The sequence below is a fragment of the Globicephala melas genome, chromosome 1 (genome assembly GCF_963455315.2).
Source record: "Globicephala melas chromosome 1, mGloMel1.2, whole genome shotgun sequence".
NCBI lineage: Eukaryota > Metazoa > Chordata > Mammalia > Artiodactyla > Delphinidae > Globicephala > Globicephala melas.
In genome coordinates this window covers 90,260,333-90,275,760 of record NC_083314.1, presented here as the reverse complement: position 1 = coordinate 90,275,760, position 15,428 = coordinate 90,260,333, and the positions used below count along the sequence as shown (strand labels likewise).

General features: G+C 44.6%; 1 protein-coding gene across 1 annotated transcript; it reads right to left on the bottom strand.

Annotated features, from left to right (window-relative positions):
* Positions 1–369: 369 nt before the first annotated feature.
* Positions 370–7,351, bottom strand: TMIGD3 (transmembrane and immunoglobulin domain containing 3). Its single transcript, XM_060293817.1, is given in 5 exon segments — positions 370–458; positions 2,245–2,348; positions 3,059–3,125; positions 4,825–5,172; positions 7,240–7,351. Coding segments are annotated over 5 exon segments (648 nt in total). The 5' UTR covers positions 7,280–7,351.
* Positions 7,352–15,428: the final 8,077 nt, after the last annotated feature.

Below are 15,428 nucleotides of genomic sequence, written 5' to 3'. Positions count from 1 at the left end.
AAATACTCTCCCAGTGATAGCCTGAGAGAAGTTAGTCATACCTTGGAGTTCATTCAACACTGGGTCAGAAATTTATTGGCTAAGGAATACAACACAAGTGATCTCCTGGCCCTCTGACCAAGATCTGGCCCTTTTCTTCACCTCTGACAAGCCGAGTGCGTGAGAACTAAGATCTTGAGATGTTATCCGACCATGGCCTTGCTTAGGCGTGGCCTAGCACAGCCCCTCTGGCTGCCACCGTTCTTACGTAACTGCAAATGATAGCTGGCAAGGTTAGAGGGACCTTCAAATGCCTGAGATCAGAATCAGTCCCCAAGATGTGGGCCAGTTGTCATGGTGACTCTATTGTAGCATCATTTTATTTTTCAACTAAATAAAAGAAATCTTCAGATCCATCTGTTCAGTATGAGCCATTGCCTTTGGAGTCAGGACATGAGAGAGGGGCTTCAAAGAGTCGTCTACTTTGTTGGAAACAGAAAAGGAAAATTGAGTTGAGATTTTTCCTACTTCTGCTGGGTGTTTCTGCAGCAAAAGTGGCAAACTCTGTCATGGGTGCTCCATGGAGACCAAACACCGAAGTTTGTTTTCAGGGTGGAAATCAGACGTCATGCCTTTAAAGGTCATCCGTCAGTCAGCAGGAAAGCTTGGTGCGTGGGGCCTGTGTTCACCTCTCACCAGGCTCTGGTGACGTGAATGCAGCTGGACTCCTTCAGAGCCCATAAAGGCCCCTGATTGCGGCTGTCACGTTCCCATTGCCTGAGTGTGAGGAAGCAGGCCGTGGCTAAACCAAGTTGTACAACTCCTTGCTAAAAAAGAACAGGGTTGGGTGCCATTGCTTCAACTTGCGTAGCACCACGCATCTCTCCTTCAGAGTACTTACTCTAGTTGATGATCTCACGTGTGTGTGTGTGTGTGTGTGTGTGTGTCTGAGATGGCTTGCCTACTTCCCACTCTACATTATATGCTCCATGAAGACAGATGCTATTTCTTTGGCTCAGCTGTGTATCCCAGAATCTGGCGTGGTCCTTGTTTATTGAATGAATGAATGAATGAGTGAATTAGTAAAAAATCCTGGGGAGTATGGGGTCCTCAATTGATAGAGAAGAAAACAGGCCCAGAGAAGTAACAAGTTTCCCAAGGTCATGCCTTAAGGAAGTGACAATGGGTTTTGCAAAAACCTAGACTCAAATTGTGTCCCAAAGGGAGAGGTCTTGGGTAAAACCAAGCGAGATGTTGCCTTGTCTGCATCCCCCACCTCCACAGTTCCCACAGCTCTTAAACGGCAAAAGGCCAGAAATGCCATGGGAGCCACTGCTTCGATTTCTTAGGACTCCTGCTCTGCCCCCGGAGCCAAATTATCCCAGACAGAGAATGAGGCCTCACAGCCTTAGCTCTGGATTTCAGGTTTGTCTGGCTGTAGACCCTGTGTTTCGTTAACAGGTGTTTCTGGTTTGTGTTCTCTCATTCTCTAAAATGTTGTTTCCTACATTTCCACACCCAGAGGAGGTTGGAGTCTGTTTTGTAATTATGCCTACAGTCTCTCCATTGCCCAAGGTATTTCTGTGGCTTCTGAGCATAAAAAGAAAACAATAAAAAACCTATTAGACAAACAGTGGCACTTGTCTGTGATGCTCTCTCTACCCTGTGTCCACTTGAGAGGTTAGCCAATTCACCACAGGGTGGCCTTCTTCTATTTAGGAATAGGGTGCCCTACAGACCAGGGAGTGGTGGGCACAGGGCCCAGGATAGAAGAGTCAAGGAGGGAACTTACCGGAAGCGTGGGGACCACAGAGGAAGCTTGGCTGCTTTTCTGGCTTCTGGCTAGGACTTTACCTGCAATCGCCCAAGGGCAGAAGGAGGCACAAAGCTGAAAGGCCTCTCCTCCCATGGCTCAAGGCTGGGCCTGAGGCCCTTGGGCCTGTCCTCTTCCGATCCTGACCCTTCTTCTCAAGGAGACCTTTCTATGCCTGCTTACCCAGGGGCCCCAGAAGCTCCTCTGACGTCTCAGCCTCCCTCCCTGCTGGTCTACACACATCTCCACTTATGAGGGTTACAGTGCTCTCTCTGCCACCTCTCAGAGAGCATTTGTCACCGTGAAACAGAATTGCCCCTAGCCCATGGGCAGGCGGCACGGGATTCCAGGGGTCCAGGCAAAAAGAAGAGGGTCACATTCACCCATTTGAAAGCTGTTCCTTGACCCTTTTCATTTTCCCCAATTCCCACCCACACCACCCCAACTGCTACCTACCCTTCTACTCATTTGACCTCTCCTTCTTCTGGACAAATGACTGATGATAGAGATGGTCCCCAAGCCCGTGCTCAGCATGCAGATGATGGGAATGGTCATCCTGGAAGGAATCAGACAGAATCCGTGTCCCTTGGAAGACACCATCTTTTGGTTCTCTGCTCAGGATCCCCTTTTCTGGGACCCGTCCCCTCTCCCTGCCCCTGCTCTTGCCCAGTTCCAGCAATCCTGGATTCCTTCAGAGCACCCGTCTCCTCCAGACCACACTTGATTGGACCTGGGGTGGGTGTCTGACCAAGCTGGGCCCAGCCCCCTCCTCGGGAACTAACATGGGACTGGAAGTGGGAGGATGCAGTCTCAGGCTGGCGAGTCTCTTGAACAGGGGAAGAATAAACTCGGCAGCTAGCAATGGATTATCTTCTCCTATGGCAAAGATGAAATATAAAAGGGTAGTGGGGAGAGAGAGAGGAAGCAAACACACATAAGCGGAGCAGATTAGAGATGGAGATAAATCCTGATGACATTCAGACCCTTTCTCAGGGCTATCACATCCCTGCCCTCTCATTTCATCAGTCATTGCTCTCTCCTTATGAAGAATTTCCCCCTTTAGCTAAAATAGCCAGAGAGCATTCTTGCTGCTTGTGATCAAGAGTCCTAAACTATATTCTTTTGAAAGGAAGCAAATAGTCACACTGAAGACAGTTCAGGAAGAGAAACAATACACTGCTGAAAAGGAGCAGGTGCAAACCCACCGTCATGTTGTGTTGTTACTGCCCACCCAAAGTCTGCTTGTCTCCTAAAGTCATGACTCACCTGGAGTGATCTGCCTTGTGGACAACTTTGGAAGAACCGCAGCTTCTATTCTTGTTGCCTGATAGGTCTGTGTCAGAAAGGATTTGTTGAGAGTCAAATAAGGCCCATCCCCAGGCCCTTCCTTTGCCTTCTGCATCTCTGCACCTCTGCCTGTCATTCCCTCAGTCTCCAGAGAATTAGTGCCCTGGGTGACTGCTGGGTCAAGTCCAGCTGTTTATGGGTGCCCTGCACAGGGCAGAGGTGGAGGGAACAAGCAGGGCTGTAATCCAGCCCATATACTCGTTTGCCAAGCCATGCACCTTGCCACTGGGCTCCATGCACCTGGAGGAAGGGGCATCTTTTCCAGATTTGCACAAAGGCGCTGTGTTGACTAGATATGGCCTGTGGTTAGAGAGTGCCAGGCTGAGTGCCAGTCCTATCCTTAAGGAACTGATCAGTAGGTAACATAATTGCCACATCGTGCTTCTGACAGCCACCAAAACCCAACGGGAGAAGGGCCACTATGGTCACCCACATTGCCACCTGTGATAAGACTGGGGTGTGGGGTGTGTGTCTGTGTTTCATTTAAACTAAGGATCACACTTAGGTGGGACTTCTCTCATCCTGAGCCTAAAACTCAGGACAGACTACACAGTTAAGTAAAAGCAGAACCACACAAAGTAGAAACACTGCAGGCGTGAAGGGTATCACACATTCAGCAAGAGGCTTGCTGAACAAATAACCAGTGGGTCAAGTGTGAGCAAGGCCCTCTAGCACCAGGAGGAGGCTTCCCGGAGCTTCCCTTAAGTCCTCTGTTTTCCTACTGACACTGTGCTCTGGATTGCACTAGAAAAAGACATCCCTTCTAGAAATGGAAATAATGAGAAGTCACTAGAAGAAAGGAGGAAGAAAAGAAAGATAGTACTTTCCATAAGCAGTGTGCCTGAGACAGGTTTTCAGCATTGGACAGAAGTATTTGGGGGAGCATCTGGAGACCCTATGCCTTCGCCCGGGCCCAAAGGAGCAACACACTGGCTTACACAGACTTAACCCTCCAGGCTGCTCCACCCACACCCTTCCGGCAGCTTCCTGGTGCAAACTGTACTCCTTAAAAGAAAGCACTGACCTCTGGGACCATATTTATCCCTGTAAATTATGAAATTATTTAAGTGGACAGTTTTTGAGGGTGCTTGTCTGGGTGCTTAGACCCCTTTTTTTTTTTCTTTTTTTCTTTTTTTTTTTTTTGCGGTACGCGGGCCTCTCACTGCTGTGGCCTCTCCCATTGCGGAGCACAGGCTCCAGACGCGCAGGCTCAGCGGCCATGACTCACGGGCCCAGCCGCTCTGCGGCATGTGGAATCTTCCTGGACCGGGGCACGAACCCGCGTCGCCTGCATTGGCAGGTGGACTCTCAACCACTGCGCCTCCAGGGGAGCCCTTAGACCACTTTTTACAGCCTCAGTCACGCCTCAAGAAGTGAATCTTCAAGATTCTAGACCTGCAAGGCAATGCTCTCGCACCTGTCAGCCTCCCAAGTTCCATCTGCCGGATGGCTGTGAGGGGAGAGAGGTGCCAAGAGCACCCCAGGGCAATGGACCCTCCTCGTCCCCAAATTCCAAGTCAGTTGTCAGCAGCAGCAGCAGCTATCCTACTATGGAGGGAAGGAGAGGCCAGGTTACCCCAGAGAACCTAGGGGGAGCCCGAGTTGTTGCTCTCTGAGTATTTACCACACCAGCTAACATGCACTGCTGTGGCTTACCCGCAGCTGGACCCCCAACAGGCTCTTACTTCTCCCAGACCAAAAATTGTTGGCGAGGGCTCTTCTGTTGTCAGTGACAACCAGCTCTGTAAAATCCATGTCATCCCTGGCAAAGTCCCACTGGATGCTGCACCAGTACCAGCCCGTATCCTCCTTGGTCAGGCAGGACACAGTGACGATAAGCTGGTTTCCTGTGTCCCCCAGGGCCACACGGTCAGTGCTGTTGGGGGTGAAGGCGATGATGTTGCAATAGTCCCGGAAATAGCCTCGGCACCAGTATTTGGCGTGGTCCTTTTAGTGGGCATCGTAGTTGCAGATGGCAGAAGCTGTGTCCAGCACAAAACTTTCCTTGACCTTTTCGTCCATGACCATAGCATCTGTGAAAACACACATAGACAAACACTACTGTTCTTTTAAACACATTGTAGTTCCTGCACCCTGGAGGAAAATTAATTAAAGCATTGGAGGCCGATTTTTGCCTGCTTTGGGGTTGGCAACTGTTATGGGCTGAATAGTGTCCCCCTAAAATTTATACGTTGAAGTGTTAACTACCCAGTACTATAGAATGTGACTACCTTTGGATTTAGAACCTTTAAAGAGGTAATTAAGTTAAAATGGGGTCGTTAGAATGTGCCCTAATCCAATCTGACCGGTGCCCTAATAAAAAAGATTAGGACACAGACAACAGAGTGATGACCATGTGAGGACACAGTGAGAAGGCGGCCCCCTCTGCAAGCCAAGGAGAGAGACCTCAGGAGAAACCAAACCTGCCAACACCTTGATCTTGGACTTCTGGCCTCCATCACTGTAAGGAAACAAATTTCTGTTGTATAAGCCACACAGTCTGTGGTTGTTACAGGAGGCCTAGCAGACTAATACAGCAACCCTGGAGAAGACTTCTTCCCTGGCCTAAGAGCGGGTAAAATACATCTCCCCCTCTGCAAGAATTTAGGCAGCTTCTCATGTTGCTTGCAGGGGAGGGTAGAAGAGCCTGAGGCTTCCTGTTAGTATATCCTCTGACCCTAGCCCCCCACTCCACCTTGGTATCCTCGAGAAGAAAGTAAGGAGGTTTGAAACAGAAACAAACTTACAGACATAGAAAGCAAATTTATGGCTACCAAAGGGGAAAGGGCAGGGGGAGGAATAAATTAGGAGTTTGGGGTTAACAGATACACACTACTATATGTAAAATAGCTAAACAACAAAGACCTACTGTATAGCACAGGGAACTATATTCAGTATCTTGTAATAATCTATAATGGAAAAAAATCTGAAAAAATATATATATGTATAACTGAATCACTTTGCTGTACACTTGAAACTACACAACGTTGTAAATCAAATATACTTCAATAAAATTTTAAAAAATAGAAAATAGGGCTTCCCTGGTGGCGCAGTGGTTGAGAGTCCGCCTGCCGATGCAGGGGACACGGGTTCGTGCCCCGGTCCGGGAAGATCCCACATGCCACGGAGCGGCTGGGCCCTTGAGTCATGGCCGCTGAGCCTGCGCGTCTGGAGCCTGTGCTCTGCAACGGGAGAGGCCACAACAGTGAGAGGCCCGCGTACCGCAAAAAAAGAAAATAATTATAGAAAAAGAAAGTAAGGTGGTTTAGAGGTTTCTGATAGATATATAGGGCTGAAAACAGAGATGTCTGGTTCTATCTGTCCTCAGGGGCTAAGAACTTCATGTTTCCTCCATACCAGACCAGTGTGGGCACATCTGTCATCTCAGGATGTTGCATAATAAGGAAGTCATGTACTTCACATCCAGCATGATAGTGGCTGGGGAAGTGTCTGACCAAGGAGACGAGATGGGCAACAGAGACCACCCCTCAGCCTTCCAGATGTGCACTGGGGCCTCCTCAAATGCTGCCTCAAGTGTAGCTCACAGTGGGTGTGACCAGCCTACAAAGCAGGCTCACATCCTTGATATCATTTGACATGGTATGATATTTTGTTCTCAGATGGACCCCATAAGAAAGATTGTGTGATACTCAGTTTACTGGCCTGAACACTGACTCAGAGAGGTGCAGTGACTTTCAAAGGTCACAAGGCTGGACAGTGGCAGAGCTGGGGCCAGCCCGGTCCTCTGAGTCTCATCTTTGGGGTCAGGCATGGGCATAAAGTGGAAAGTCCAGTCCTCCTATATTAGCACAAATGTTTTTAAGGGGAGAAAGGGGAAAGGAAGGGGAAACTTAAACTGAGAGAGAGGATCCAGACCCCTCATTTTAGCTGAGGACTTCAAATTCCCCCACAACCCCTTCATCAGATCAAAGAACAAGGACTAATTTAGACAAGATCTATTTCCACCTCCTTTTATTTTCCCATCCCACTCCTTAGGTGGTTTGCGCTAATAAGCAAGAACTCCAGGTAGGAAAGGAGAAGAAAATGTATAGTCTCTGGGAAGCTTGGAGGGCTGGAGATGTTCCTTCCCTATCTCTTACCTGAAAAGACAGTCAAGGAGAGCAGAATGAAGAGCCTCATGACTGGAAGGAAGTGAACCTTCAACTGGGATGACCAGATGGACCCAGTGGTCTTAGGAATCCTAGATCTGTTTTCAGGAAATAGGAATCTTTGAGTTTAAGATGGTTTTATCCTGTTTGGAGTGACCAGGGAAAAGAAGGACCAACCAGTTAATCCAAGAAGTGCTACTATGTATAGGTACCCAGGTTGTGCACTGCACAAGGGTACCTCATCAGAAGAATGCCATTTGTGGACATAAACTTACTTATATAGTAATATGAGAAAATTCTGGGCTTCCTGGTAGAGCCCAGAACAGCAGTGAAGATCCCCCTCCTGGATAAATCCACTCTGGCACACAAGGCACACTCAGAAGGGCACATGTGCACACACCATCACTGGCACACATTCGTCTGTGCGACAGTGCCCTGTTCTGCCAATGGTCCAGGTATCATACGAGGCCAGGCCTCTTGTCTGTTCACCACTCTTGGAAGTCCAATTCCTATTTAGCTGAGAGGAAGACTAGTAATGAGATTCATAACTATCCTGCCTTCTGAGTGGATAGAGGGTGGAGCCTGAAGCAGGTGGAGCCTGGCATCCGGAGCATGTGAGCAGGTGAAAGTGCGGGTTTTTGTGCATCAGTAGACAGGCTGCAGCCTAAAGACATCTTGAAAGCTTTCTTGGGACAAAGCAAGGCTATCTGTCCATGCAACAGAAGCTTCCCCTTATTCCTAATGGGACTCATATGGCCTGGCCACTGATTTTTAAAGTTTGAATTATGGAACCACCCTCAGTTGAATTTAAGCTGAATGCTTACTTATCACATCCCAGAGCTAGCACTTCTCATCAAGGGCTGGACATGGGTGATTGTCCAGGTTTTCAATAATGTCCTCTCTTGAGGAAGGAGAGCCTTTCTCTAATTCACACCAAGTCAGCATATGGGCCAGCAGCAGGCCTGCATCATGGTATGTGTTTTACCTGCATCATGGTAGGTGTTTTGCTTATATTGCCTCATTTATTCCTTATGAAACATTTATGAGTTCAACAATTAAACTGCACAGGGAAAAAATGAAGCAGGAATCTAGATTAAAAGGGGCTTAAGAGACATATTGATAAAATTGCAATATATGGAATTTATTTGGATTCTGACTGAAGGAAACAATTGAGAAAATTTGGACAGTGATTAGATAGTTGATGATATTCAGAGATTATTGTTGGGGGACAGAGTCAAGATAGCAGTGTGGGAAGATGCTGAGTTAGGCTCTCCCCACAACTAGGGCATCTGCCGGCCACTGGTGGGGGACCCTGATGCCCAAGTAGACAGGAGGAACCCCCAAGTGAACCAGTAGGACACGGGGGCACTGAGGGGGAAGAATTGGAAGCCAGATAAGATTGGTGTCCCTGAGGCTGGGGAGATCAGGAGAGGCAGGAAGGAGGGACTCTCCGGGAGGAGCAGGAAAGGAGCAGAGGGCGATCGCCTGGCCCACTCAGGCCTAGGGAGCCTGCTGAGCTCCCAGGCCAGTCCTCTGCCCTCCAAGGCCCCCCCACCCCACCCCGGCCACATTGGTCCTGGGGGCATAGCAAGGAGCCCGAGGGGAGAATAGGAGAGGCAGGCAGGAGGGGGCCTCCGGGACCAGGGGAGCAGGAGAGGGGAGGAAGGCATTTGCCCCACCCACTCAAGTCCAGGAAGCTTGCTGGGCTCCCAGGTGAGGTCCCCTGCCCTCTGAGACCAGGGATGGGGGACACGCCTGGACCCCTTCTGTTCCTTGAGCCTAAGCCACAGCCCCCAGGGCCTTTTCCAGCCCTGTGGGTCCTGAGCATAGGCCCCGCCCAGCACCCAAACCTCTCCCTTGCTTAGGCCCCGCCCTCCACAGCCAAGGCCTTCCCCTCCTCTTTTTTTTTCTTTTCTCTCCTCCTCTTCTTTACTATTGTGATACTGACGTACCTTCTAGTTGTTGATTCATCTATATTTTTATATTCTTTCTAACATATCTGTTAGTTTCCTAGTCTAATTTTATTTTTTACTTTGTTTTTGTTCTCTTTTTTGTTTTTTTGCCACCCCATGCAGCTTATGGGATCTTGGTTCATGAGCCAGGGGTCAGGCCGAATCTCCTGTGGTGGGAGCTCTGAGTCCAAAGCACTGGACTAACAGAGAACCTCAGACCCCAGGGAATATTCATTGGAGTGAGTGAGGTCTCACAGAGTTCTTCATCTCAGCACCAAGACCCAAGCTCTACCCAGTAGCCTCAAATTCCACTGTTGGAAGCCTCAGGTCAAACAACAAGTAAAACAGGAACACAATCCCAGTCATTAAAAAAAAAAAAAAAAATTTCACAGATGAAGGAGTAAGGTAAAAATCTACAAGACCAAATAAATGAATAGGAAATAGGCAATCTACCTGAAAAATAATTCAGAGTAATGAGAGAAAAGATGACCCAGAATCTCAGAAATAGAATGGAGGCATGGATTCAGAAAATACAAGAAATGTTAACGAAGATCTAGAAGAACTAAAGAACAAAAAAACAGAGATGAACAACACAATAACTGAAATGAAAAATACACAAGAAGGAATCAATAACAGAATAACTGAGGCAGAAGAACGAACGAGTGAGCTGGAAGACAAAATGGTAGAAATAACTGCTGAGGAGCAGAATAAAGAAAAAAGAATGAAAAGAATTGAGGACAATCTCAGAGACCTCTGGGACAACACTAAACACACCAACATTCTAATTATAGGGGTCCCAGAAAAAGAAGAGAAAAAGAAAGTGTCTGAGAAAATATTTGAAGGGATTATAGAAAACTCTATAACCTCTTCCTTAACATGGGAAAGGAAATAGTCACCCAAGTCCAGGAAGCACAGACAGTCCCATACAGGATAAATCCTAGGAAAAACACACCAAGACACATATTAATCAAACTAACAAAAATTAAATTCAAAGAAAAAAAATTAAAAACAGCAAGGGAAAAACAAAAAAAATAACATACAAAGGAATCCCTATAAGATTATCAGCTGCTTTTTCAGCAGACACTCTGCAGGCCAGAAGGGAGTGGCAAGATATACTTAAAGTGATGAAAGAGAAAAACCTACAACCAAGATTACTCTACTCAGCAAGGATCTCATTCAGATTTGATGGAGAAGTCAAAAGCTTTTCAGACAAGCAAAAGCTAAGAGAATTCAGCACCACCAAACCAGCTTTACAACAAATGCTAAAGAAACTTCTCTAAGCGGGAAACACAAGAGAAGAAAAAGACCCACAAAAAAAACTCCAAAGCAATTAAGAAAATGGTAATAGGAACATACATATTGATAATAACCTTGAATGTAAATGGATTAAATGCCCCAACCAAAACACACAGACTGGCTGAATGGATCCAATAAAAAGACCCATATATAGGCTGTCTACAAGAGACCCACTTCAGACCTAGGGACACATACAGACCAAACGTGAGGGGATGGAAAAAGATATTCCATGCAAATGGAAATCAAAAGGAAGCTGAAGTAGCAATACCTGTATCAGATAAAATAGAATTTAAAATAAAGACTGTTACAAGAGATAAGGAAGGACACTACACAAGGATCAAAGGATCAATCCAAAAGAAGATATAACAATTATAAATGTCTATGCACCCAACATAGGAGCACCTCAATACATAAGGCAAATGCTAACAACCATGAAAGGAGAAATTGACAGTAACACAATAATAGAGTAGGGGACTTTAACACCCCACTTACACCAATGGACAGATCATCCAATCAGAAAATAAGTAAGGAAATACAAGCTTTAAATGACACAATAGACCAGATATATTTAATTGATATTTATACAACATTCCACTCAAAATCAGCAGAATACACATTCTTCTCAAGTGCACATGGAACATTCTCCAGGATAGACCACATCTTGCATCACAAATCAAGCCTCAGAAAATTTAAGAAAATTGAAATCGTATCAAGCATCTTTTCTGACCACAACACTATGAAATTGGAAATCAATTACAGGAAAAGAACTGTAAAAAACCCAAATACATGGAGGCTAAACAGTGTGCTACTAAATAACCAAGAGATCACTGAACAAATCAAAACAGAAATTAAAAAACACATAGAAACAAATGACAGTGAGAACACAATGACCCAAAACATATGGGATGCAGCAAAAGCAGTTCTAAGAGGGAAGTTTATAGCAATTCAATCTCACCTCAAGAAACAAGAAAAATCTCAAGTAAACTATCTAACCCTACACTTAAAACAACTAGAGGAAGAAGAACAAAGAAAACCCAAAGTCAGTAGAAGGAAATAAATCATAAAGATCAGAGCAGAAATAACTGAAAAGAAACAGAGAAAACAACAGCAAAGATCAATAAAACTAAAAGCTGCTTCTTTGAGAAGATAAACAAAATTAATAAACCATTAGCCAGACTCATCAAGAAAAAAAGAGAGAAGTAAATCAATAAAATTAGAGGGGCTTCCCTGGTGGCGCAGTTGTTGAGAGTCCACCTGCCGAGGCAGGGGACATGGGTTCATGCCCCGGTCCAGGAAGATCCCACATGCCGCGGAGCGGCTGGGCCTGTGAGCCATGGGCACTGAGGCTGCGCATCCAAAGCCTGTGCTCCGCAACGGGAGAGGCCACAACAGTGAGAGGCCCGCGTACCGCAAAAAAAAAAAAAAAAATTAGAAATGAAAAAGGAGAAATCACAACTGACACTGCAGAAATACAAAGGATTATAAGAGACTACTACAAACAACTGTATGCCAATAAAATGGACAGCCACGAAGAAATGGACAAGTTCTTGGAAAGGTACAATTTTCCAAGACTGAACCAGGAAAAATTAGAAAACATAAACAGACCTATCACAAGTAATGAAATTGAAACCATAATTAAAAATTTTCCAACAAACAAAAGTCCAGGACCAGATGGCTGGACCAGGTGAATTCTATCAAACATTTAGAGAAGAGCTAACACCCATTCTTCTCAAAACAGATGGAGAAATATACCATGTCCTTGGATTGGAAGAATCAATATTGTGAAAATGACTATACTACCCAAAGCAATCTACAGATTCAATGCAATCCCTATCAAACTACCAAGGGCATTCTTCACAGAATTAGAACAGAAAATTTTACAATTTGTGTGGAAACACAAAAGACTCTGAATAGCCAAAGCAATCTTGAGAAAGAAAAACGGAGCTGGAGGAATAAGGTTCCCTGGCTTCAAACTATACCACAAAGCTAGAGTAATCAAGACAGCATGGTACTGGCACAAAAGCAGAAATATAGATCAATAGAACAGGTTAGAATGTCCAGAGATAAGCCCATGCACATATGGGCACCTAATTTACAACAAAGAGGCAAGAACATACAACGGAGAAAAGAGAGCCTCTTCGATAAGTGGTGCTGGGAAAACTGGACAGTACATGTAAAAGAATGAAATTAGAACACTACCTAACACCATACACAAAAATAAACTCCAAATGGATTAAAGCTCTAAATGTAAGACCAGACACTATAAAACTCTTAGAGGAAAACATAGGAAAAACACTCTAAACCATAGCAAGATCTTTTTTGACCCACCTCCTAGAGTAACAGAAAAAACAAAAATTAAAAAATGGGACTTAATTAAACTTAAAAACTTTTACACAGCAAAGGAAACCATAAGCAAGACAAAAAGACAACCCTCAGAATGGGAGAAAATATTTGCAAATGAAACCACAGACAAAGGATCAATCTCCGAAATATACGAACAACTCATAGAGCTCAATATCAAAAAAACAAACAATCCAATTAAAAAATGGGCGGAAGGAAGACCTAAATAGACATTTCACCAAGGAAGTCATACAGTTGGCCAAGAGACACATGAAAAGATGCTCAACATCGCTAATTATTAGAGAAATGCAAATCAAAACTACAATGAGGTATCACCTCACACAGGCCAGAATGGCCACTATGAAAAAATCTGGAAACAATAAGTGCTGGAAAGGGTGTGGTGAAAAGGGAACCCTCATGCACTGCTGGTAGGCATGTAAATTGATACAACCACTACGGAAAACAGTATGGAGTTTCCTTAAAAAACTAAAAATAGAACTACTATATGACCCAGCAATCCTACTACTGGGCATATACCCCAAGAAAACCATAATTCAAAAAGAGACATGTACCACAATGTTCATTGCAGCACTATTTACAATAGCCAGGACATGGAACCAAACTAAATGTCCATCGACAGATGAATGAAAGAAGATGTGGCGCATATATACAATGGAATATTACTCAGCGATAAAAAGATATGAAATTGAGTTATTTGTAGTGAGGTGGATGGACCTAGAGTCTGTCATACAGAGTGAATTAAGTCAGAAAGAAAAACAAATACGGTATGCTAACGCATATATATGGAATCTAAAAAAAAAAAAAAAATGGTACCAATGAACCTAGTTGCAGGGCAGGAATAAAGATGTAGACATAGAGAATGGACTTGAGGACACGGGGTGGGAGGGGGAAGCTGGGGCGAAGTGAGAGTAGCATCGACATATATACACTACCGAATGTAAGATAGATAGCTGGTGGGAAGCAGCAGCATAGCACAGGGAGATCAGCTCAGTGCTTTGTGACCACCTAGAGAGGTGGGGTAGGGAGGATGGGAGAGAGGCTCAAGAACGTGGGGATGTGGGGACATGTGTATGCATATAGCTGATTCACTTTGTTGTACAACAGAAACTAACACAGTATTGTGAAGCAATTATACTCCAATAAAGATCTATCAAAAAAAAATTTTTTTAAAGAAATTATTGTTACATTTTTTTTCAGATGTGATAATGATATTGTCATAGCCAGCCTCTAAGATGGCTCCTGACATTCATGCCATTGTGTAATCCCCTCCTAATCTGAATCAGGGCTAGCCCATGTGATCAGTAAAATATGGTAGAAGGGATGGCATATGACTTCCAAGGCTAGGTCATAAAAGGTGTGCAACTTCCACCTCAGAAGTCACACTGCTCTTTCTTTCTTGCGGAAGTCAGATGCCATGTTGTGAGGACTCTCAAGCAGACATGTGCAAAGGCCCATGTGGAAAGGAACCAACTTGCGACCCACCTTGGGAGTAAATGTACAACCCACCTTGGGAGTAAATCCTCCAGCGCCATCAAACCTCCAGATGACTACAGACCCAGCAACCTCGTGAGAGATGTCAAGCATGACCCACCCAACCAAGATGCTCCTGAATTCCTGACCCACGGAAAGTACAAGAGATAATAATTATCATGTTAAGCCTCTAAGTTTGGGAATAGTTCATTACATAGCAATCAATAATTAATACTGACATTGTGGTTATTTTTTTTTAAGTAGTCCCTATTGCTGAGAAAGCTGCATGTAAAACAAACACTCAGTATTGCTCAGAGCTGGCACACCGTGAAACCGAAGAAAGTACCAACAGAAGGAGATTATGCACAGATATCAGGAAAATGCCCAAGACATGAAAAAGTAACATTCTAAAGCAAATGACAGGCTCAGAGTTACAGAGAATAAACAGGTGTGTCTATTAGCGTTCTGAGTATTATCTGGTGTTATTAGTTCTGTTGCTCCCTCTTAAGGGTAGAATTAATTTTCACTCCATTTGATGTGTAAATAAAAAGATAAATGGGTCATAAGGATAAACCAAATTTTTAAAATATCTTATAGAAATACAAACCGCAATGTTTACAGATGAAATAATTTGATGTGCAAAATTTCAAGATAATCAGGGTAAGGCAAGTTGGTGGGGTCATTAATGAAACAAGGCTGGCTGTAAGTTGATCATTATTAAAGCAGGACAATAGGTATATGAGCCTTCATTATTCTAATCTCTCCACTTTTGTGTGTTTGAAATTTTTCATAACAAAAAGTAAAAAACGAAACGTTGACACAGGTATTACTAGTCTCCCATTTTACAGATGAGAAAAATTGAGGCTTAGTTAAAGTAACTGCTAAATTTAAGTTCACACAGCTAGTACAGCTGCCATGAGCTGATGCTAAATCTGAAAGAAAAAATTGTTCTTTCCATCGCTCAATTCTGCTTCCCCAGTAGTAACAATATCGCAACACTGTAGAGCACTTTAGAGTTGAGATTTTACGTTATGCCAGTCATCCGAGTGGTTGGGGCAAGATGCAGCCTCATTTTTCTCATTCCCATTGTACCCAGTATAG